Below are 25,117 nucleotides of genomic sequence, written 5' to 3'. Positions count from 1 at the left end.
TTGATGGCACTGATGTAAGTGAGACGATAAAACACACACACAAGCATAAACACACAGTGTTGTGCTGCGATCAGAGGTGGGAACTTGCACTCGCTCGCTCGTTTCTTTCATCTCTCTCCCGCTTTCTCTCAGGTTTGTGTACAAAAACTTCACGCTAATAGGAAATGGGTTATCTACACACAGGATCAAGGCTCAGGACACACAAGACAGATCTGCTGTTAGTTAGTGAGTGTGTGTGTGTGTTGTATGAAGAAAGGCTAAGATGTTGAGGGAGGGGCAAAGGGACAGAATGAAACGGAGTATTATAAAAGAAGGGAGCACTACTGTGGTTTGATCACTTCGACAAATGTTTAGCCAGAAAACACATAAAAAACTATTGTTGCTGTGACTTTCCAAAATCCTGCGTTGGATAAGAATTCAAAACTCATTGATATTTGAATAACCCCCCCCCCTTCAGCACCCAACTTACTCTCAGCAAGAAAGAAAATAAGCTTTGTCCCTAAAATGTGAAACTCCTCCTCAAACATAGAAGGGTTTTCTGGTCTAAATGGACGGTTAACTTTTCCTAATTTTTCCCTGCAGCTTTTCACTTTACTTCCATACACTAGTTCCAGTGCAGGTCCATGTTTACTTCATCCGAGTTTGGAGAATGAAGCTGGATTGGACTGTTTTGTTTGCAGTGAGAAAAGAAAGCAAGGACTCGACGCACCGCTGGGGACGGTGAGACACAATAAGCCCCTGAAACCGCCGTGCAGCAGGACACCTGAGTTGTTTTGAGGAAGCTACAGGTTTCGTCTGCTCCAACTGAGACTCTCAAGCGTCTCCGCCTGATGTGGAAACCGCTAACCAAACAGATCTGGAGTTGCAGCGAGGGTCCCGGTGCTCTGCTCACGTTGCAGTATTCAGCGGCCGCCTGGGAACAAGCTATGGTCCATTTGGAACAAGACTAATACTTCTGGCTTTGGTGCATGAAGAAATGTGTTTGTTTTAGTGTATTTGAGCCACAACTCAACCCTAAAACACACGTTGTTAAAGTAAAGTTCCCCATGAATGTCTCATATATCATCTCGAAACCCAAATCTTCCATAATGTGCATATATACACACACACAGGGCTGTTTTTTCCCCAGAAGACAAAACATGTACAAAAAGTGCATTTATTTGCCTGAGTGTGGGTTTTCATGTGACTGAGTGCATGTGATCCTTTGTGTCTGACTACATCTATGTGGACATCCCTCTGTGTTTGTGTATGTGAGCCATAACCCAATGCTGACTCAGCACCAGTGGATAGTCAGCTACCGTTTCATCAAGAGGAAGTCAAATCCTGTCACTTCAGCTGAGCTGTCCACTCTGCGGCGAGCAACGTGACACTGCATCGAAACCAAGAGTGTGTAGGGCAAAGATTTTTGATGAGGAAGCGTTAGTGTGTTATTGATGATCCCGTCAAGCCGGTCGAACCAAGACTAACACATCAGACTGTCAGAGACACTAGAGGGCGAACACCTGTTGATCACATCTCCCTTTGTTTTTATTAAGATTGACTGAGCCAAGAAGCAAAATAACTCCCTCAGAAGAAGACACTTTGAAAATGCAGAGAGAACAAAACGAACGGTGCCTCCTTGTTGTGTGCATGTGCTTTGTGTGTGCTTGTGAGTGTGCGTGTGCGTGTGTATTTTCCACTCACCAAAAGGCCCTAAAAGCTTCATCAATGTCGTTGAGACGTTGTTGTTTGGTCCAGGCTGCAATCTTAAGCCCTGAAGTCGTACCTGAACACACACATACACACACACACAACAAAGAGTTAAAGCCCAGAAAATTATGACATTGCACACGTACACATGCAGTGAGTCAATGTGTACACATACATTAAATCAATATGGCACGAGCGCTCCAACACTCTCATGCACCCAAGCATAGAAGTAAATCAGCAGTTGTCAACACACACAAATCGAGTAAATACTTAACACAAAAGCCTGCGACGCAAGTGATGTGACAGAGCTGCAGCCGCCAAACACACATTGGTTCACTTAAAAGCTGAAATGTAAATGAGAATAGTACAAATCTATCTAATGGGGACTCCTAGTGGCAAGTTAGTTCACAGTGCGGGCAACTAACTTATTATCTGCTTTAAATCGATTAGCAGTCCAAAAAAAAAGAAGATACATATCGATTCAATACTTATTCATCGAGTAAGCATAGCAGGGAGGTATAACACCCAATAGATATACTTCAGATTCATATAATGTTTTGCTGTTTATCAAGTGTTACAGAGGTAGGTGAGATTTCTTTATCTACTTGTTGCTAAAGCGATCAATATATATTGTTTGTAAAAGACAGTAAACAAAAACCTAAATCTTTATTTTAACCTTGGAATGTCATACTTCATGTTTTTGCTGCTCGTGTCCAGGGACTCAAGAAAAAGCGTAAAACATCAGGACACACACATGCACAAACATTAAAGTCAAGGTAATTATCTTGGTGTGAACAATATTTTTATATGACGTGCTAGAAAAGTTATTTATCGTGTGCGAACAAGTTATTTATTTGTTGTTGCAGAGAAGTTATTTATTTGTTGTGCAAACAAGTTTCTTATTTGTCGTGCTACCGAGTTATTTATCGTGTGTGCACTGGTTAATTATCGTGTTTGCGCATGATAGCTCTATTTATTGTGTGTGAATGAGTTTGTTTATCTTGTGCTCACAAGTTAGTAATCGTGTGCTCACAATAACTAAAAACCGTTCATTCTCTGCACAGAAAGAAGCGTCTATAACAACAACATGCACCCAGGAGCCAAAATCAGCATCAAAACTTGAAATAAAAAAAAAACAGTGTCACATTTCTCGCGATAATCCTCGACATCGACCGACTCGTTTGAAAGCACACATCGCCCGGTCCTGACAGATCCCTGTGACCTTTACAACGCACCGCAGGCATCTCGTCCTGTTCTCCCGCAGTGTTGTCATGATGTCCGCTCGTCAACACCTGCAGCTCCGCGCTCAGATGCAAACCTCTCGCTCCTGGTTGGTCACGACGCTGCAGCGATGAAAGCGCATGAAGCTAATTCGTGCCCTGCAGCCTCCGGGTCTGTTTTTAAACCCTCCTCACCTGCCCCGACATAACACAACACTGTATAATTAGAGCAGCCCACTTAGAAACCGGAGCTCTGGCCGAGCGCCTGTCTGCTCCTCTCTGGCTCTTTTTGTTTTTGACACAGGCCTCCTGCAACTACAGTAAACGCTGCTGCTGCTGTTGCTGCTGCTGCTTCCTCCTCCTCCACCTCCTCCTCCTCTCTGCAGCAGCAACCTGAGATGCTGTGTTTAGCCGGACAGCCGGAGACCCGGAGAACCTGCCTGCAACAGCGGCTTGCAAAAAAACACCCTCGTACCCGTGTTGCCCCCGGTGCTCGAGCCGGACCCCGCAGCTCCCCTCGCCGGGTGTTGTCAGCCGCTGGCTCCGCTGGTGTTGTGGTGGGACGCTCGCTCCGCGGCGGCTCGTGAAGCCTCGGTCGTTCTGCAGCTGCAGCTGAGGTCGGAGCTTTAAATCCGCCTTTAAAGGAAGACGCGTCGGAAGAGATGGCTTCCGCCGACGTCACGGGCTCATCTGCATAAAGGGGCGGTGCCGCGGCGGTGGTACACAAAACAAGCAGAAGCTGATTTGTGTTAAAGGAGACGATTGGGGCTCGTTATTATTAGGGGGTGTATAAAATAATGATGTTTAATTAGTTTGTATAGATACAATGATGTGATGATAAAATATTTGTGTTAAACTTTATTTGTGGAGCACCTTTCAAAACACAAGGTTACAAGAATCTTTCATATTTTAATAGTGTATTGGACTTCCACTGCACCTTATGTATTTTCTTTTCTTTTATTGTGTATTTTTACCTTCTATATTATTGTATTTTAAGTTGCCTGTCTGCTATGATAACTTAATTTATCTCCGAGGATCAATAAAGTAATCTATCCATTTATCTATCTATCTATCTATCTATCTATCTATCTATCTATCTATTAGAATGTCTATCAGATAATAGCATATAATCATATTTTATATTCCTTTTAAATTGTTTCCTGTTGTTACTGTTGCCTTCAATATTTTATTTTTAACTTGTGAGGCGCCTTGTATCTGTGTTTTGAAAGGTGCTTTAGAAATAAAGTTTAATATTCCTCTTTTGTTATTATAAACATATCTTTACTATTTCCATTTTAGGCTTCTTTAAATGAATATCCAATTACATTCAAGGAGAATGTGTTTTAACTATTGACTGGTTAAAATAAAGATAAAAATATGGACGCGGGACAGCTCGCCAAAAGTGAAGCCAAAGGGTCTTTATCGCCCTCTGGTGGCTGGTTGCAGTACAGTACAGTTTAATGGGAAGTGACCTAGCATTTCTTTCAGCTGACGTCAAAGCTAATCTGTAGAAAAGGATATACAACAGTCAGAGAGGCTGGTGTATTTTTCAAGGGGACCTTCGTCTAATTACATTTTGAGGCATATCTGCTTCAATTGAACTCTCTAAACTAATTGAGGAGGTCAGATTTATGACCTATACTGCAGCCAGCCACCAGTTGGTAGTCAAGATGCTTTGGTTTCACTTTCGGGGGGCTCTCATGTCAGGGTTTTCCCTTGATTTTGAGGGAGGCTAACTCATCGATCCAGATAAACAGATACTTTTTCTCTAGAGTGAATTCAATAAGTTTGAGTATAGAGCACAAACAGCAATTGCATTTATTCACTTAAATCCAGCACTCACTTCCTGTGAGTTAGTGAATTTGAGGAAACTGATAACTGGCTGCAGGGAGACAGAAAACCTCTTATCTTCCACAGCAGCTGAGGCTCGAGTGAACTCTCATGGTGAGAGATTGACAGCTGCTTTCGGCTTTCGGTAAACAAAACAACACCCGGCACACAAACAGTTGAACAAGTAGAAAATATTTTTTGATGAGCATGAAGGTAGGTTTCACCTTGGAGTTTATACATATACTTCCTGGTTTCCTCTTCTCTGAAGGTCTGAACAGATGTTAGAACAAATAGAAACACTGAGGCTGAAACCATATTTTTTAAAGATATAATAGAGTATGTAATTAACGTAATATTTAGTAAAGCTTTTTTCACCATCAATTTTACTACAGTTAGATATAATTACATTGCATTGGCATTAGGAGTTTTGATCTGTTAAACTCAACTTCATCAACACTAGCCTGCCACTTTAACCTGTCTTAATATGTGGCGCCCTCTTTCGGTCAACCGGAAGAAGTGCACACCAGTAGTGATAATATGATCATTTACTTAGAGGACTTAGTTTTGCACAAAGTAAAACAAAGCTCAAGCAATACAATTTTAAGATCTACGAATTTGTCATATTGCAAAAATGCTCAACCTGAATTTACCGCATGGCGCAGACTGTGGTCCCCAACCTGTTGAATAACGGGTTTTCGTGATTCCCGAGAAAGAAGCAATGATCAATGTGTGATAAGCACGTAAAGAAAAATATGTACAATAGAAAAAGTACTGCTTTCCCATCCTGTGAGTTGACATGTGTGTCCTCTAATACCCTGAGGTCAAAGGTCGACTGAAAGTCACATCTGGTGGGAAATAAAGACAAACTCCACACATCCTTTAAATAGTGTATTGAACTTTTTCACTGTTGCTTTAAAAAACACCTTCCTGACAATCTTCGAGAATATATATATTGTGCAGTTTTATACAGTCATACAAAACTCAAGTTTGAAAAAAATATATAAATACATTGGTTGAGTTGTTGCAGGGTTTCATTTACAAAAGAATACGTGTCACATTTATGTTCAACAGCTATACATACTGTAGAGATTTATTAGTTGAACCTTTGATCGAACCTCAGGTGTCTCCCAAATGTTTTATTGCTTGAATCCCACTGGTAATGTTTTGATAAAAAAAGTTACAAAAAAAGAAAGTGCACCTTCTATATAAATGTCTTTTTCAGGAGTCACAGAAAGTTGACTTGTTGGACGAGACAGGAAAAGTAAAAGTAAGAAAAAGAATGTTCTCCGTATGTGAAGAATCAATAATATCAGTCTGTCTGGTTTCACTTTGTTAATACAAGTAACACTAACACTGTAAATAACACTAACGTCTGCGGCACATAAATAGATATTGTGTTTTATGGCTTGTGTTTTTCCTTATAATTATAAATATCTGCATTAAGTGTTTTAAAACCAGGAACTTGGGTTTGTTTGCTATTTTTTCTGACTAGGACCTTCATATCCTCGTTGTGAGACAAAAACCTTCCTGGTTAAAACAGATCAAACTATAATTGTAAAGATAATGTTGAAACTTTAAAAGCAAGATAAATTATATTAGGCTTTACTGTGGGGATTGGTCCTTGCTTTGTGTTTTTAAATCGCGGACAGACTTTTGTCACAAGTCCCAGCTCTGTATCCGCTCTCACCCTATTTCCCCATCACTCTCCACTGTGTGTTTTCCATCAAAGGATAACTTCCATCATAATAAGCTTCCCCACAGCGACGGCTAGCTCTCCAGTTTTATTTGCAGGGTAGTTTGAGCTGCGGGATGCGGCTCAGAGACACAGCTGGAGGCTCGGCTCAGTCACACGATGTTCCCACATAACACTGCTGTGATTAAACTCACAATAAACAGGGTACAGCATTACATAATGCATGGGAGGAGCAGAATATAAATACATAAAAAAAGGTATAAATTTTCAGTGAAGTGAAGCAATTTGGATTAAAAACTTTTCGGCATCCACTTTACTTTTTTCAGTCTTCATTCGTCCTTCATATTCCGGTAAAATCTGTAATGTCAGCATTTCACCACTTCATAGCAGGCAGGAGCTCAGCCGCTCAGCTGGTGACGCTTAATGTAAACTTCACATGACCGCCATGTGATTCCTTCACATCTCTGTGACGCAGTTGCAGGTCGAGGTTGTGAATTTGATTCCCCTCCTGTTACTTGGCCCTTTGTGTTTTTTTCCCAAAGACTCTCAACCCGGGGTCCTTTGAACGAGTCACAGAACAGAGTTACTTTGTCCGTTTTCCAGTCCGTAGACCTCGCTTACTCCACCTTCCAGATTGCGATCTTCCCGTCGTGTTTGCCGGCACCGCTGAGGACGTAGCGGTCCTCGGCGGAGCAGAGCGCCGTCACCTTGTCGCTGTGACCGTGAAGCTCCTTCAGGACCACTCGGCGCTCCGTGTCCAGGATGTAGATCTTTCCTTTGGTGGAGCTGCGGCCGACACAACCCACCCACACCTGGAGGGGATAATAAGTCAGATGGTGTGGTTTCATTCCACGTCAATGCTCCTGTTATAAAGGCATTAAAAGGGATTTGTGTATTTCATTTTGTGAGTGGCGTGTTTGTGCACGAGTTCTGTATAATAACCTGATTTTTCACTTTAATCATGCAGTAACATCCAGTGCAGTCCTGTAGCACCACACGGTGGAACGGTTTGGTAGGTTCCTTCATACACCAGATACACACTTCTCCGGAGTCAATGCACACACTCCAGAGCTCTTCCCTCTGGCACACACAACAGAAACACACATCACACTAAAACATGAGTCACAAGTGCTTAAATAAAATACAGAGCAACAGAAAGGGAAAGATCAGAGACTGTAAAGATGGACGACATGCTCCAAAAAGTGAAGCCAAAGCGTCTTGGTCACCCCCTGGTGGCTGGCTGCAGTATAGCTCATAATCCCTGCCTCCTCCATGTAAGTGGATGGGACAATGGCCACATTAAAAAGTCAGAGTGCATAAACTAAACGATGATGGATGTTCAGAGGTTCATTTTTCCATTAAGTTTGGGTTCAATTAGTCATGATTGACAGCTGAGGCAGCCTCAAGATTGGTCGAGCATTTGTTTGGGCGGGACCTCACTACTTTGGCTCCTTCCTCTGATTGCCACTGCGCAGCTTCTGGCTCCAAATCATGTCATTGGCACAAAATGGCGGATCGTGGGAGGAAGTTGGGACACGGCGCCCATCTTTATATACAGTCTATGATGAAAGTAATCATGTGTGTGTGCGTGTGTGTGTGTGTGTTACCTCAGGTAACAGCAGTAAAGAGCTGAAGGTTAGTGTAGCTCCTTTTTGTTGCTCCGGCAGATTCAGACGATGCTTTAATGAGCCGTTCCTCCACACCTCCATTATACTGTCTCTGGAGCCTGGGGGGGGGGGGGGGGGGGAGAGAGAGAGAGAGAGAGAGAGAGAAAGAGAGAGAGAGAGAGAGAGACATGATTTGGTTACTCAGCTCTCGGATTTCCACTTCAACACATTAACGTGAAGATGTGAAACTTACAGCACCACAGCTTCCCGTTCCAGCCGGAGACAGACACCAGTCGATCACAGGAGAGGCGGAAGTGTCTCTTCACCTGAGTGGTTTCAAAACAGAGAACTCAATGAACCAGAAACAAATCCGCAACTGCTAGGGAGGATATTATCAAACAGGAGTGAGTGAAAGTTAGGTTTAATTTAAAAGTTGATGATTAAATTAGCAAACTGAATGACTCTTTAATGACCTTTTGACCTTTCCGAACAATATATAGCAAATTACAAATGACATGTTTTTGGTTTCAAACTGACTTGTAGTGTTGATACGTCCCACACCATCACTGTTCCCTCTGCACTGCAGGAGTACGCCACCTTCTGGCTGAAGAACAAAGTACAGTAGTACTTTTTAACACTTGACATGTCGCTTCGACCTTGAATGGATTTGTACGTTGATAAATGTGTTTTTATACTGTATGTGGTTTAATAGAGAGATGGTAAAATATTGTGTCAATTCTTCGATAGTCATTGTGATTTGTCTTATTCTTAGTCTGTGCATGTGTATTTGTGTGTGTGTGTGTGTGTGTGTGTGTGTGTATGTGTGTGTTTGTGTGTTACCTGTATTTGTCCGTGTCGAGCGCCAGTCCCGTGACCTCCCCCCTGTGTTCAGTCAGCTGTCTGTTACACACCATGGCCACCATGCTGATGATGTAGATAACAGAGTCCTCGGAGCCCATCCACACCTGATCCTTGTCAACTCCCAGCATGCAGTTCTGAAAGGAAAACACACACTTTACCGTTCAGGAGTGATACGGACCCAAAGAAGAGAAAATCAGGAAGAGTGTCCAGGTTCCACAGTAACACAACACGTCTGGAAGAGTAATAGAAAGTTTACAGTAGTGACACTAGTTTCCTTTAGATTGAGGCGCAGTAATTGATTAACTGGTGTAAAAGGGCTTCGTACAGTGGGACTATTTATTTGTATATAAATAAAAAGTAGAGTGGAATTGTTCAAATCTCTAATTAGCTGATCAGGTTATTATTCAAACTAAAACAGCATAAAACATTTGCTGTTCCTGGCTTCTAAACTAAAGCTGGTTTCTGCTTTTTTTTATCTTATATGTAAACAATTCTGTGCTTAATGTATATTGTTTTTGTCACTTTTATATTCCTTCGTTTTATATATATCTTATATCTCTCTGTTAAATCTAATATTTTCATAAAAGCCAAATAAGCCTCTTCTATAAACGCTGTGGTACTTGCATCAGATGGCTTTCTTCAATTTGTCCATGTATCTGTTCCTGTATCAGATAAACCAGGAATGAATGATTGAATGCATCAATAAATAACTAAGATGATAGTGAATGGATAACTCTGGAATTCAGGTAATGTTGTAAAATATTTTTGTATCCACAACAACTAGGGAAAATATTTTAGTGTAGGTGTAAAGTACTATCCAACCTCTCCACTAGGTGGCGCATTGTTCCAAGAAACCACAGAACCCACTGTCCTCTTCAAAAATTCAACTAATATCAACGTCTGCATTAACTCTCCATCACCTGTTACTTTCAGCCTTTGTGCCTCAAGTAGCTACTGTTGTAAGAGCGCGGCCCAACTGTGGCAGAGCCTCTGCAAACATTATGGTGGACTCCAGGGAAAGCACCCACTCTCCCTGTATCTTTCCCACACACAGATAAGTTAACGTTCTTCATGTGACTGTGACCTGCATGCTTGTAGTGCAGCTCAGTGATTAGCACAGTCCTGAGAAGGGCCTCAAAAACGTTACACTCGTCCTTAACCTCGTTTAGGCAGAACGTTCACCTAAAGGAGATTCAAGACCCCGCTGGGAACTTCCACTTGTTTACATTTTCTCAGGAATGCCGTAGGAGGAATGTAGATGTGTAATGTAAAATAATACAATGTGGTATACTCCCTGTGTTTGAAAGTCTTGAGATAACACCGGCGCTGTTTGAAATGAAGCAACGGGGGAGAAAGGTAAACTAATTCGATTCGGCACCACTACCAAAAAGGCTTGGTTTTTATATCCATGTCTTTGGTCTCTCTTTGTATTTGAATTTGAAAGTGGAGTTCCACCTACACACGTGTACACTGTGCAGTAAAACAGGGGTGAGGTGGTGTTGTTATTGTCTAGCATTCACAGTTTGCACTCCACTAACTCCACCAAGGGAAATATCTGTCTCTTTATCTGCTGAAACTTCCCCTGCTGGGTCGCTTGGTGCTGGCCAGGAGGCACAAAGCTTTGTTTTAAATCAAAACAAGAGCCAGTGGACTCTAGAAATGAAACTGATGAGAGAGTTTGTTACCGAAGACGACCTTGAACATATAAGTAGTTATTTCATCCACTAATAATAAAATAAAATGAAAGATTATTGCACGTTTAATGCTCTTTTACCGGTTCTTCTTAAATTGTTCATTATTTAAGAACTAAGGTGTGACTGTAGAATAAGACGGTCTGGTCCATGAATGTTTTTCTTACCAGTTTTGCGTTGCCAACTTGGCAGGTGTGTGTGAGGGACCAGCTGGAGGCATCGAATACCATCACCTTCCCTCCGCTCACAGACACCCACAACTGACCTGAAAACACACACACACAAATGTTTATATTTCTCAAAACCTTATCGCAAACAACAGCTGCCAGTGTTTTACTTAACTTTACCAGTAACTTGCTATTAAAGCGGTTTACATAAAAAGATTGTTTAAATTATGTTAAACCACTTTTTTAAAACCCGCGAAAAGAAACAACTCTGTGACTGGTGCTTTTGAAATGTCAGGAACCTCCCAGGAGAGAAGAGGGAGGTCAACGGTTTGAATGGAAACACTTCATGTTGCAGCGTGGCTCCACCCAGGCTTCAGCTAACGGTCAGATTTCCTCTAACGGGTCCATCGCTATTTTCAAAAGCAAGGCTGGCGAAAACAAAGAGAGTAACATCCTGTATTTTAGAGGAGAGACAGAGAGTGATAGTGGGACAAGGAGAGTAAAAGGGAGACCTCAGGAGGGGGGCTCTGGTCGCAAAAAGTGAAAGATAGAAGGGAATGGAGAGGATAGAGAGGGGGGGGGTGAGGTGGCCTTGTGCCACTAATTCAAGTCTGTGACCTATATCCACACTCGAGGGAGAGAGGGGGAGACTCAGAGGGAGGCAGCGAGAGGCAGGGAGAGGCAGGGAGGGAGGATCTGAATAGACAGATTTGTTCTATTCACCGAGAGAAATCCCAAAGAGCTGACGACTATAGAAGAAGTGAGCAGTGTCTGTACATCACAGAGAATGAGTGTGTTAGTGCCGGGGGTCAGTCTGCCACCAGCCGGGCATTTAAGTGGCCCCAGATGGTCGGTCTGCTGAAGGACTTTGTGGTACGATGCTTCCTGCCAAATAATGCTCCAGTCTGCCAGCCATTGTAAAATTAAAGGGCAGGGGAACGGTAATAAAAAAGTGTTATTTTCAGGAGGGAGGTCATTTAAAGGCATCATCAACTGCATAGAAAAGTTCCTTTGACTGTATATAAAGATATCCCAGATTCGATCGACGCCATATTGCGATATGAGGTCATTCGGAGCCAGAGAATTTGCAGAAGCGATCGTGGGGTGGTGTCGCAGTGCATAGAGGTCCCGGCGATACACATGCTCGACCAATCGCGAGTGAGTCTCAGCTGTCAATCATGACGTTTCACCTGGTTTATGACAAATACTGAAACTAGCCACCAGGGGGCAATTGAGAGTCTTTGGCTTCACTTTTAGGGAGGGCCTTTATGTCGTCCATCTTTGTATACAGTTGATCCTACAAATCTCTGAGGCTCATCCGGACGAATGAAACACAAATCTCTACATCAGATATTTAAATATTTGTATTTAATTTAAATCATCCAGTTGCCCCCCCATGCCATGTATGGGAGATTTTTCGCAACCTGCGTATTTGGGTTTTTTCCTAATTTGTCACCAATCTATGTCGTTAAATTGAGCAACAAGTGGATGTTTATGGTTCATAAGTTCCTACAAAATCCTTTAATTCTCTAAGTGACATTGACTTTTCACAGACTTCCTGCTCTATGACCCTCACGGTAATTACCATATTAAAAAACAAGAAAAACTGCAGTTAGCTATTGTTAAATTGTTATTTTCTTAGTGTCAGGAGTTTTTATATTTGTTTTAACCGACCTACAACAAAAGAGATTTTGTAGGTTATCTATTAACAGCTTCATAAAATCATAATGGAGGACAGAAGGGTAGGAAGGTTTATCGGCACAGAAGAGGACCAGAGTCGCACCACAATCTTTAAGAATCTCTTTTTGTCAATTAAATGTACTTAGTTGAAACGGTTTTATCATATCGTACGGTAAAGATCTAAAATACAGTAGCTAATGCGGCTCAATGTGTAACTCAGGATATCTTTGCTGATTACCTGTCCAAAGCTTTAGTGGATTTATTACCGTTTTCCCCTCAGAGAGAAAGTGAAAGCATCACCCGATACTGACACGTTAACATCAGGACCCTCTCACTTGTCCTGTCTGTCAAATAACTTCCCAGCTCCCACTGGAAAGCTAAACTTTCTATTAATGGCTCTTCCCACAGCAACCTTTAGAAAAAGCCTCCCTCTGTGCATTTCTAAAATACTACCCAACTTCCTTTTTGTGGTTTTCCTGTGAAGGAGAGCAGAGGAGGAAGTGTCGAGAAATTTTACGGAGCAGTTTTATGATCGTCTGCCTTTTTACACTCGAAAAACAATACTTGCAATACACGTGCGTGAGTGTGTGTGTGTACCTAGTGTATATAAAAGTACGTCCACAGGCTGGGGCGCAGCGAGCTCCAGCGAGGGGTTAATTTTGTGCTTTAGCGTCTCTGCAGTCGTCTTGGGAACCATCATGGGGACTGGAAATACACAAAGGAGAAGTCACTGACCTTTACCTGCTGGTGACGACACAAACTCTAAAAGCCCAGACGGGAAATAAAAAATCTAAAAACTTCTGCTGAGTTATCAAAAGTCCCATTAAGTTTCCAAATAATTTCATATATAATATTTGTAAGTGTTTTACAAAGCAAATAACATTAAATAGAGTCAGTAACCAAAGCCATTTAATAACAAACTGAATGAAACGACACTTCAGATTGTAAAAATCAAAGGCAACTATAATGAGCAGCATCCTTCCTCTACCTTCCGTCTTGATGCGGTCGAAGTGAGCCAGCTTAGAAGCAGCGTAGATGGCTTTACTGCTCTGAAGGCTGCCCACCACGGCGTCCATTAACAAGGCGTTGGTCAGAGCCTGCTGCATGTACTGAGGGTCCTGGAGAAACATTCACAGTTACTACAAACAAGCCCAATTGGTATATATAATATAATGACACAAACTGTTCCTATACTGTAAATAAGGGGAATTGAGAGAGAAGATATGTAAATGAGAGTAAAAAAGAGACAGAAGTGAGAGACGCAGATTATAACATCTGGTTTCATTGTACTTATGGTGATGTACGCCTGGTTGAATTTCAACCACATCCACAGAGGTCACTGAGGTTCACACACATGCTGATTTTTACATAGAAGCACTGTGTGAGTAATAAACACACATCTAATTATCTTCTGTTCTCATGCATTTATTCCACTTCATTCAAATCCGCGCTTCTCCCTCTTACACTCCCTCATATTGGACACACACACACACACACACAAACACTCTTTTCAATTCGAACTTTACCTTGTGCTGATCAGCCATGTTGCGTCCGGCCCACATCTCTTTGACCATCAGGTTCCAGAGCTCCGTCTCCGTTTTCAGATTGGCCTCGAACGCCTCCTTCCTGCCCCGAACGCGCAGCTTCAGGCTGGGGATCCGCAAGAGCAGGAAGGGAGCCGAGGACACCTTCACCTCCTGAGGAGAGAGAGGAGATAAAGACAAGAGATGAGGATCAACAATAAAGGATCAATATCCTTAAAGGATTCTGACTTTTTAAGCTTTTAGTCCTGATAAAACTGCTGTTTCGTGACGTTAATCAAATTTGTAAATACCAAGAAAACCTACTTTAAAATGACCCCCTCTCCATCCTCCCTCTTGTCTCACCTCCAAATCTCGGTACTGTGCCACCTCTACGTATCCCGGCCGTCCCTCGGTGAGCAGGAAGAGCCGGCGTTGGGTCATGGCGATCTTGCCCACGCCACGGCTCGTCTTGACCGAGGAGGACAGCTTGAAGACGCACTCGCTGGGCTCAATGTGCTCCAACACAGATGCCGGTAAACACACCTGACAATCAAATTAGATATGAGTCAGCAGTGAGGAATCTTGAGTTTCTGCTGACTCATACTGTTGTCCACCATGTGACATCAAGAGCTACAGTACGCAGATGCTGGTTTTCTTTTTAAACCAAACCCCGGCAGCATTTCATCGATCAGTGCAGCGTCAACTCAAGAGAATAGATTGTATTAAGGGAAGTTGTTATTAAGTATTTACTATCACATATGAGAAGGAATCTTCAAATCTGAGAAGTCAGAGGCAGCATGTCAGGGATTTCTGCTTGAAAGTCATTTTCTATTTACTACTAGTATAATTCCTTCAGCCTTAAACACAGTTAAAACAGGTTTACATTTTTACTTAGGATAGATCTCTTACGATGTATGTTACTAGTCTTTGCTAGATATTGTTTGAGCTATTATAATGTATTTTAGAAGGAAAACATAGATACATGTACCGACCTCCTGTGCTTCAGCCTCAGTTTCCTTCCAGATGGTGTAAAACACTCTGAACAACTCTGGGCCGACCTGCTTCTGATGACCTGCAGCAAACACACACACAGAAATGTGAATGTCCTGTGTCACCAAACACAGAAAACATGTAAGACAACGATTCACAGTTTATTTTAACCCTCATTTTCCAAGATGGTTGACTGTGCCACACACACACGCACACATGTGGTGGCTGACCGAGCCCACTTTATCTCATTCCATGCAGTCATATCTGCCAGCAGTTTGAGTGGTTGGGGGGGTTGACATCCCAACGTTATTACAACAATGACTGGATTCAGTACAAAGTCTGAGCACACACACACTCACACAACATACACACACAGGCCTCTGTTAATGACCACGAGAAATAGTAAAGTCACATTTCTGCCAAATTTGTTTTCCTGACTCATATGAGGTCACTGTGAAATACAATCAGTTAATCTTTGAATCCAAGCAACGATTGTTAAGGATTTGAACAGATTTTGCAAAAGGCAGATTTGAGATATAATGTTCAAAATACCTTGACCTTTGACCCCTCTAATCTAGTAAATTCATCTGCACCAAATTTGAAGAAATTCCCTCAAGGGTTTTTGAGATTTATTCTTCACAAAAATAGAATGGACATACAGAGTACATGAACACATTAAGCCTCTGGCCACAAGCTGTCACAGCCACAGAGGCTTAAAGATGTGGTATTTTTACTACTATGTGGATACCAGTATATATTCAGTTGATTCTATCTCATAACAAACCAGTGCCGGTCAGTAAGGGGAAACTGAACCAATGTGGAGGACATGATAAGTTCCCAATGCGACGTTAAATTCCTGCTTTCCAGGTCACGACTCCGGTGAAAACATCAGCTTCTGGAAAAATATGTGAGTTCCCCTTTTCTAACAGTTTCCTTCCTGTCCTAACTTCTTATCTTACATTAAAAACAAATATTTATATATATCTCACTATTTAGCCGCCACACTCATTAGATATATTTCCTCTATGCCTTTACTAGCATGATCAATCTGAGATTGGAGGAATGTTGTTAGGTCACATTCAGGTCACTGCACCTCCGAGAGTGGCTGCTCAACAACGTCTGAACCGAGGCTCAAATCTACAGACCTCTTCAGAACATTTTTGAAATTCAAATCCAAATGCAACGCAAAAACAGTGGAAGCCCAGGCCCCGGACAGGAATGGTAAGGAATGTGGGGATCATGGTTTTCAAGTGCCGTTAAATTTCCCACTGGAGCCCTGGTTACACCTACAACAGCACAGAGGCCTGCACGACACGCTCTCTTTCTTCAGGAAGCGGTGAGCGAATGATTAACCCAAGGAATAAATGTTTGCCTGGAAAAAGGATGAAGGAGGGTGCAGCTGAATACTTACGTGCATGGGTGTGTGTGTGTGTGTGTGTGTGTGTGTGTGTGTGTTTACTGAGACGAGCTCTACAAAGTAACTTGTGCGACTCACCAACAGTTAGAGCGTCGAAGAGCCTGAGTATGGTCCCGTGGTCTTTTACGATGCCAGACTCCTGCACACATTTCACAAACTCCTCCAGCTGCATGTATTTTTTCGGCAGCTTGAAGCGCTTTACGGCATCTTCCTCGTGGCCGTTGCGGTGACTCGCTTGTTCCCGCTCCTGGTCCCTCTTGACCCGGCTGATGAGCCGCTTGAGCTCTGGACGCCGGTCAGCCTGAAGAGAGATTTAAAAAAACAGTTTTTATTAATTTTATTATGGCTTTAACCAGTGATTATTTACACAATCAATCCGAGATTAATAATTTTAGCTCCGTCTACAAATCTATATCTTTAGACAGTTCTTATCACATCTGAGAAATGTTATCAGCCAACAACAGCACTATGACTGAATAATCAGCACCCAATGTTGAGAGCTTAGAAACTGAGTCATTGATAACCTGAATACACTCACAGTCACTCACCTGGAGATAAGTTGTTTTTTATTGGGTTAATTGACCTACTTTGGAAAGTAGTTGTTCAATGTATTAAGTGATTCATTTTAAGTTCATTTTAAGTTTAAGTTTCGATTTCAGTTAAAGCGGAAAGGAGAACAACTGAAAAGTCAGTGACCGATGTTCTCAGTTAATTTGTGTCTCTGAACTAAATTAGAAATACTCTTCCTTGGATTCACTTCCCTTTATTACAGACAATCCCAGTGCAATAGGACATGGTGTCACCTTTCATGACAGACTGACCTGTAACCGCTCACTCTCCGGCAGGGAGTCCACCAGCGACTTCACCATCTGGGAGGGGAAGATTTCTGAGTCCGTCTTATAGAGACTCTGGAAGTCCTCCAGTGCATCCAGACGCTTGTTTGACACAGTGTTCACCAGACCGCGCAGGTAGTGGTACCTGGAACAAAGACATACAGTTGTCAGTCAGAGTCATTTTGTTTACTTGACATATTCATTATCTGTGTGGAACTTTATTCATAGTTGATATTTCATTTTTTCCACCTGGCCAGAAGAGCAGATTCCTCGGGAGGTGTGGCGTTAATAGCCTTCCCCAGGGAAACCACCATGTCCGAATAATAGTTCTGCACGTAATGATAGGCCAAAGGAGGGGGGAACTCTGGGAGACGGAAAACCTTCACTGCTTTCTGGGGAAGCTTCAACCCTGGAATACAATAAATCAAATTAGAAAAGAATTCACTCTTAATTCACTCTCTCCGCTTTATCTTTTTCTCCTTTTCCTCCGATGGCACTGACCGATATCAGGGGTCATCCTCCTGAAGGAGGCTGGCCGGCTGAGGCTGATGGCGGTCACAGCGTCGCTGGCGGGCTGCTCCAGGTTGGGCAGGCTGGCTCCGAGCCTCCTGCTCAGCCGGTCACTGGGGCTGGCGTAGCTGCTGTAGCCGGTCCTGGACAGCTCAGACATGGGAGGCCGACGAGGAGTGTCCGTCATCGCACGATTCCTGGAGAGAGAGAGAGCGTGAGGGGACAGATGTTGAGGTAACGATTGGGACACGCAGGAGGGAATAATGATGAAATTACGTCAGTCTTTGATGTAACACCGGCATCATACCTGTGACCATTGTTACGCGTGTTCTGCTCCATGCGGCTGAAGGTGTCCCGCTTCCTGTTCAGCCTGTCTCGCAGGAATGAGTGGAAGATATGCGTTTCTAAAACCTGCGGACGACAACAAAGTGAAACGTGCAGCGTGTGTCAGCTTGAGTGTGTCAGTGTGTGTCTGCCTGTGAAAATGTGTGCACGTACCTTCTTGTAAAAGCTCTGGTCTGCCGGCTCCCTGGTCCTCAGAAACTCCTCACTGTTAAAAACTCTGTGTTCGTGGTTTAAAAAGTCCTGAACGTCTCTGACAGAGCGACAAACAAGAGCAGACAGACAGAGGTACATTTAGACAGACAACATAATAGACCGGGTGATGCAAAAAAAAATTATTCTAGTCTCATTAACCCAGTGTCACTCGCAGAGCTCTCACCTGAAAATGTTGACCACGAGCTCCAGGGTGATGTTTTGTATCTGTGTGTTCAGTCGTCTCTGCCAGTCTCTGCGTTGGCACCGCAGGGCATTGGCATCGGTGCCCACTCCGAGGTGACACAGCTCCAGGTCATAATGAAGCTGGAGACACTCGGCCCTGTTCGCACAGACAACAAGTCAGTCAGTCTAATGTAGTTTAGTGTGACCTTAAATGACTTAGCTCCGTTCCCCTTTTAATTTGATTTAGCAGGTATTTATAGAGTAGATTTAATTCAAGCTGAGAATCCACTTTGGTACTGTCATGTTTGTGTGAGTGTGTGTGTGTGTGTGTGTGTGCGTGCGTGCGTGCGTGTGTGTGTGTTACCGTGAAATGAAGCTCTCAGCTGCGGACAAAGGGACGGCTGGGAGGTCGATGGTTTCCGAACCCGACGACTGGATGATGCCATCGTCAACATTCACCAGGATGAGGTCCTCTGTCTCCTATACAGTAAAATAAATACACACACACACATTCTCTACTGTTGTAGGTACAATGGGCACAATTCATTTCTACACAGTGAGTGACTTTGTGTCACTGACAGGCAGCTACTGTTAAATATGTGAAACAATGTTTCTGTCAGACTCTGAATGAGAACAAATACAGAGGAGAATAGACAGCTATTGTTAAATATTGTGAAAAACTTTCAAATTCAAAAAATACATAAAGAAATTAATAAATGACTCAATGGTATATGAATAAATCTAGAAATAAACAATTAAACAAAATAATGACTTTCAAAAAGTATTAATAAATAAATGAGTAAATATAGAAATAAATGAACTGATAAATGTATAATTTCTTCATTTAATTTACTTTTGAATGTATGTATTTTAGGCAGCTTTGGCAGCTTCAGTCCTTAATGTATACGAGTTCCACCAATACAAATAATTTATTGATAATTGATCACCCATTTAAAAAAAAGCCTCTTTGTTTGCTGTCACGAAACAAGCAAAGATTTTTTAGGGCGGAGTTGAAGAAATATTTTCTTATCTAGTAATTAATCCTGGTGTGTAAAGCAATACATTCAGTTAAATAAACAAGGCAATAGCATGACCCTTATACATCCTCCCTAATAAAGGGAAGAGCAACAGATCTGAAATAAGTTTAATATCATCTTAAACCAAAATATCCGACATTGCTTCCATAATCTTGAGTGAGAAAAGCAGATGAGCCAGAAAAAAAGAAGAAAAAAGTCTGAACATAGAAAGTAACAGTAGTAAACTCACGGCAGCAACCTCCTCAAAGTGACTGATGTGACAGCCCATCAGGAAGGCAGTGGGCGCCATGAGGAAGTCCAGCATTCCTCCGGACAGGACAGGAACATAGGGCTGCTGCCAGCACAGAGGCTGAGAAAGAGAAAGAAAGGAAAAGAAAAGGACACTCAGGAGACAGTTTTATAATGTTGTTCTCTGTATTAAAAAGACGTAATGTCCCCGTGACACTGACCTGCAGGTACAGCAGAAGACTCTCAGCAACCAGAGTGAGTCGAGCCCAGTCGGATGAGAATAAGACCAGCCGCTGTTCCTGAAGAAGACACGACAGCACCTGGAGAGCAGAGCGTAGCTAAACTCAATATTTGATTCTCATTTAACTATTATACAGAAATTACTTCTCACAGGACCCATTATTTCATTAATTCATATTTTACCCTTCCTGCTGTGCCGCTCTGTCTAATTGTGAATTACCTGGAGGAGCGTTGTGTGCGTGAAGCAGAGGAAAGGAAGATGCAGATCGATGTCAATAACCGGGCTGTCCTGATCCTCCCTGGACGGAAGAACCACCTGAAGAGGACGGAGGCTGAAGGACTGACACACAGACACACACACACACACGTTACTATAAAGATGAAGCAAAGACAAAAACAAATGTAAAGGTAAGGGGAGGAGTGTTTTCTGACCACGTGCAGTTGACCAGGAGGTGGCAAAGGGACCAGTGACAGTTTGGCTGAAAACTCCTTGATGGTCTCTTCGATGTCCGCTTGTCTTGCAGGCCGCAACTGGACCAGGAGACTGAGAGGGAGGAGGTGCGAGACAAAGTATGAGATACAGAGAAGGGGTTAAAGTTGAACATTAGACAAATGTCAGGTTATCCATCATCTAACAGAAGTCAGTTACCATGACAAGCATTCCTTCAGGGCGTTGTAGTAGGGGAACTTGGAGATGACGCACACAGCGAAGGGAGCGTAGAGACGACTCTTTGATGAATTCCATCTGTGGCCATTCTGGACAACGCTCTCCTGATAGGACTGACAGAGCAATGGGAACATCTGTCTGAATTTACTGGATTCACTGGGATTCTCTTCTAAGTTTTCATCGTGCTGTGAGAGTGTGATGTGTTAGTACCTGTACTGTTCTGTAGTACTGCACGACGACTCCGTGGGTTCGGTTCCCAAACAAGTCGGTAAAAACCAGGAAGTGATAACTGTCTTCCTTCTGCTCATTGGCTAACTGAAGACCACCTGTGAAAATGATGAGGAAGATAGATGAGCAAGGTTACAAGACAGAGCAGAGCCAGAGTCATGTGATGCAAATAAACAAGCTGGATTTGTCTAGAAGCTCTGATATAGGAGAAATCGAAAACAACATGTGGATGCCCCACATCAGCCAAAGACCATCATTCAAAGAACTTGGATATGATGCTGTTTATACTTTACCAGGGAAGCACAGGTGCGGCAGAGCGATGAGGTCCAGATCCTTGGGGACACTGATGTCCTCTGTCGCTGAAGACACTTCGGCCCGATTGGCTGTATCTCCGTTAGAGGATGGCTCCGCAAAACGATCTCGCCTCTTCTGCAAAAACAGAAACAAATAAAAACTGGATCAGACTGCACACAGATGACTCAGCTGGTGGGACCACGCCTCACAAAACAGAAAGTACCAAAAATATGAACTTTCTAAACTGTCCTAAAACTCACCTTTAATGAAATAATTTTAGCATTTCAGAACACATTCATTGAGTTTACCTTCTTGATGAAGCTCCTCCTCCTCTGGACACGGCTGAACGCCGGACCAATCGCCTGGTTGGAGTTGGTCTCCTTCGTAACAAAGGGCGGGGCATGGACTTGCAGTACCTCCGCGTCCAGCAGGGGGGGTTCCTTCAGCTTATTCTGCTGATGAAGCTGAGACACAGTTTGGACATATTTTATTGTGTGATTCATGAAATACAGAAGAGCTACATTACCCAGAATCCAGTGCAATCCTAAAGGCTTTGTATTTGTATTTGTACACTTTGTATGTCTACTTGAATATGACAGTGTCTACATGAGTTTTCTTCCGTCTTAGTGGACGTACATACCTGGTATATGTCTCGGAGTTTATCACTCGGGGCCCCGATCACCAAACAGGCCTCCAGCAGTCCAGACGGGAGCTCTGCCATCACACCCAGCACACACACTGCGAGAAACACACACATAACATCATAACTTTGAGTGATGCGACAAAAACAAAAAATCAGGAAGACCTTTGTCGACAGTCGTGGCCAAAGAGGAAATGTCGCAAATTGATGAGCAACAACAAAACAACCGTTTCACCAATGGCAAAGTCACTGGATCATCACGAAACAGAACCTTTTCATCTGGTAATATTTGACCTGGAGTGTTTCGCACACACTGGGAATGTCACAATATTCAGCTTAATGTACTGTGATCACTCATCTTTGTTCTAGTTACAGAGAGCCACTTGTAAGGTAACATGAGGACGAGAGGCTGTGGTAAAGGTCAGTGTATTTTGACCATGAATCACAACAGATTCCTAAAACCAGATGCTGATCCACACACACACACACACACACACACACACACACACACACACACACACACTTCTCTTTTCTCACTACCTCCTGCACAAGTACACACGCATTCTCATGTGCACACACAGCAGATGTTAGGTACAAACGTCAGCAGCATCAACTGAGTGAACTGAGAGGAGAAAGGTGAAGCAGAACTTGGTGGAAAGATGATTTGTGATTCCCACAGCTCTGGGTTAATTTTGATCACTCACCTGTTATATTGTTAATGTCCCTTTTTCAAAGAAGACAAAGTGATCCTACGAAGCTGCAGAGAACAACAGTCTTCCCCCAAAAGTAACCCTGCAGTACACTTACATACTTCTACTCATCCTCTGGTATCATCAGTAGAGCACGGAGCTCTAAGTCCATATCAACATACCTGCCCACTGCATCTGTATCTGTGGGCCAACACATCAAAGAGTAAACATCTGACTTGCATTAGTTGCAGCCGCAGACTGAACCCAAGAAGCAGCAATGTTAACTCGTCCTTTTTCCCTCGACTTCCCTCTTGTGTTCTCTCATCACACCTCCCTGGACACTGCCCATCAACCGCTTCTCCACTTTTCTCTTTAGTCCTATATTTGCTGTCGTTTTTTGGCCCTGACTTTGCCCTTTTCTCTTCTTTCTTCACCTTCGACCCACTTGCTTTCTTTCTCTCTGTCTCTGTCTCTTTGTCTTCGGGCCATTCCGGCCTCTGACTGACTACCCTGCTGTGTCACGGAAAAACAACACACACATTAAAGTCATCTATTCCCCGAAAACCCCCAATTTTGTAAACCCAGTGTACGTGTGTGTATGTGCGTGGGTGACTGGAAGTTGTTTTGCTCTGCTCATAAACTCATAAAAAAGAACCATCCTACTCATGCAAACTATTGCAAACAGACACACACTCAAATATCTAATGAAATCCAGATGGCGTGAATGTTGCTGAGGCACACAAAGAGGAAAACAGAGAGAATCCATCAAGAATTTGTATCTTTCGGGGTAAGATCAGTGCTTCTGCTTCGTTCTACAGAGATTCTGAGTAATGAGAAGAGGAAAAGTGGAAGAACTCCTCCATCAGTAAACCCAATAATAATAGAGTTGAGCTTTGAGGAGGTTACCCCATGCTGAGGCTTCCAGAGGCTGCACAGGGACCTTTAACAAACAAGTTTGGCTTCATAGCTCAGGGAGGAGGCAGCTTTTGAAGTAGTCGACTCAAGAAGAAGTTAATGCTACAGTTACTGGCAAGTGTGTGTTTTATGTGACTGAAATGCATAGAGGAGGGTGACTGCTTCCAAAATAGATGTTATTACAAGTAATGTGCTTACACAGAAGATCAAGTGTTTCTAGGAGTTCTCAGATGTTAGGCTGGTGTCAGAGTGAACTTGAAACTCTACAATAGAATTGGAAATCAGAATTTACAAATTGGCACCGTTCAATGGAAACACGTGGGAATGTTGCTGACTCACTATTGTTCTTTGCAATGGCATTGTTCACATGAGGCTGTTGTTTCTAGATGGACCAGTGTGTGATGTTAGAATATGTAAACACATTCCTCCTATATTGCGCACGATACTGATCCAAAACCATCAGGTGTCTTTCTTTATTAAATCCAGGTGACTTCATGAACCCACAAGGAAAAAAAACACACAAATCAATTAGGTTTGTTCAGATTAGAATCATACTAACACACTGATAACTTCAAGTTGTAAACACCAAATAATTTGTGTACTACCAATTGAACTTTAGGTGGTTAACAATTCAGTTTATAAACCTTTTACACTTCAACTGTCTCCTCCCACAAACTAGTTTTATCATGATTTCATTGTTTCGGCAGGAAAAGCCGTAAAGACCGAACAGCATGTGGTGAATGTGAGGAGACGATTACCTCTGATTTATCATGTGTACACAAATACACTCTGCAGTTTGTTAGTACAATAAAAGCATATATATATAATGCACATGCATTTTCAATATATATATATATATATTTGTGTTTATATCAGATAGGTCATTTTATTTAATTTCAGGTAGTCTATAGATGAAAATTATCCTAAATATTTACAGTATTTTGCATGTTGTTTACCGGCCTCAGATAAATACAAATAAAAGTAGAATGACATGAGGAAATACAAATCACCAGCTCTCTGCAGCAGTTTCGACACAAATAGAACATTAAACATCTTGGTGAGGTTAGGATTTATTAAAAAAAAAGAAAAAAAGAGTCAGCATAATTTGAACAAACTCACTTAACGTTGAGGTGAGAAAACTCAAAAATGCTATTCACCAGCGCAGATAACGTTGACAACATGAACTGAATCCATATTGACAACGTGCATTTAGGAGAAACTCGACCTCGTTGAGACCAGTCGAGCCAGATTCTTGCAACAAGTTTAAAAAGAAGCACAGACCGACCTGAGCTCACGCAACCATGTCCCTTCCACAGGTGAAAAGTCCCCGGAGCTTCCACCTGTTGTCATCGACCTCCTGGACCTGAAGTCTCCAGCTCTCACTAACGGCTTTTCACCTAGAGTCTCTGACCACCGACACTGATTCAACACAGACACACACACACACACTGTCAAACCGCCTGCAGCATCACTTCCTGTGTGACACGTTTCAAAGTAAAACCCCCACTCTCAAGTCTGGGTCCCAAAAGTGCTCCTATGGCGCCATCTATTGCGGGCTGAGTGTAAAGACATGGACCCAAAAGTGACTGGTGGCTGGTTTAGATGATAAACCTAAACCTCCTCCTTGATAGTGAATGGAGTTAAACAGAATAAGTTAAAGTACAAATTCGACATATTTTTCTTCAAGATGGTTTCTGTCATTATTTCATTTGTCAGTATTTTTCTATCCCCGAGTCTGAAGATGCAAT

The 25,117-nt window shown here is 42.6% G+C and overlaps 2 protein-coding genes across 3 annotated transcripts in view; both read right to left on the bottom strand.

The window, feature by feature from the left end:
- LOC128461209 (solute carrier family 45 member 4) overlaps positions 1 to 3,474 on the bottom strand; it is a 48,636-nt gene extending 45,162 nt beyond the window's left edge. Inside the window, exons 1-2 of one of the 2 annotated variants that reach the window (XM_053446028.1) lie at positions 3,385 to 3,474; positions 1,684 to 1,765 (exon numbers count right to left, since the gene is read on the bottom strand). The gene's annotated coding sequence lies outside the window, so the exon portion shown is untranslated. Of the gene's footprint in view, positions 1 to 1,683; positions 1,766 to 2,924; positions 3,214 to 3,384 lie in introns of those variants that run through there. The other variant, XM_053446027.1, reaches the window with a different exon arrangement.
- Positions 3,475 to 5,614: 2,140 nt separating this feature from the next.
- On the bottom strand, positions 5,615 to 24,830 carry dennd3a (DENN/MADD domain containing 3a). The gene is made up of 30 exons (XM_053446017.1): positions 24,655 to 24,830; positions 21,766 to 21,863; positions 21,434 to 21,589; positions 21,125 to 21,260; positions 20,814 to 20,929; positions 20,586 to 20,716; positions 20,369 to 20,480; positions 20,157 to 20,276; positions 19,918 to 20,016; positions 19,698 to 19,817; positions 18,796 to 18,911; positions 18,433 to 18,588; positions 18,210 to 18,306; positions 18,019 to 18,122; positions 17,703 to 17,908; positions 17,451 to 17,610; positions 17,190 to 17,346; positions 16,447 to 16,669; positions 14,954 to 15,033; positions 14,325 to 14,504; positions 13,965 to 14,135; positions 13,427 to 13,556; positions 13,036 to 13,143; positions 10,759 to 10,856; positions 8,880 to 9,034; positions 8,577 to 8,643; positions 8,293 to 8,365; positions 8,040 to 8,158; positions 7,375 to 7,512; positions 5,615 to 7,244 (listed from the first exon to the last, which is right to left on the bottom strand). Exons 2-30 carry the CDS (start codon positions 21,844 to 21,846, stop codon positions 7,050 to 7,052), a joined length of 3,804 nt encoding a protein of 1,267 aa, XP_053301992.1. The 5' UTR covers positions 21,847 to 21,863; positions 24,655 to 24,830; the 3' UTR covers positions 5,615 to 7,049.
- Positions 24,831 to 25,117: the final 287 nt, after the last annotated feature.

Source organism: Pleuronectes platessa, chromosome 18 (genome assembly GCF_947347685.1).
Source record: "Pleuronectes platessa chromosome 18, fPlePla1.1, whole genome shotgun sequence".
NCBI classification, from domain to species: Eukaryota; Metazoa; Chordata; class Actinopteri; order Pleuronectiformes; family Pleuronectidae; genus Pleuronectes; species Pleuronectes platessa.
The sequence above is the reverse complement of the archived record's forward strand: the minus strand, read 5'-3'. Positions and strand labels throughout refer to the sequence as shown.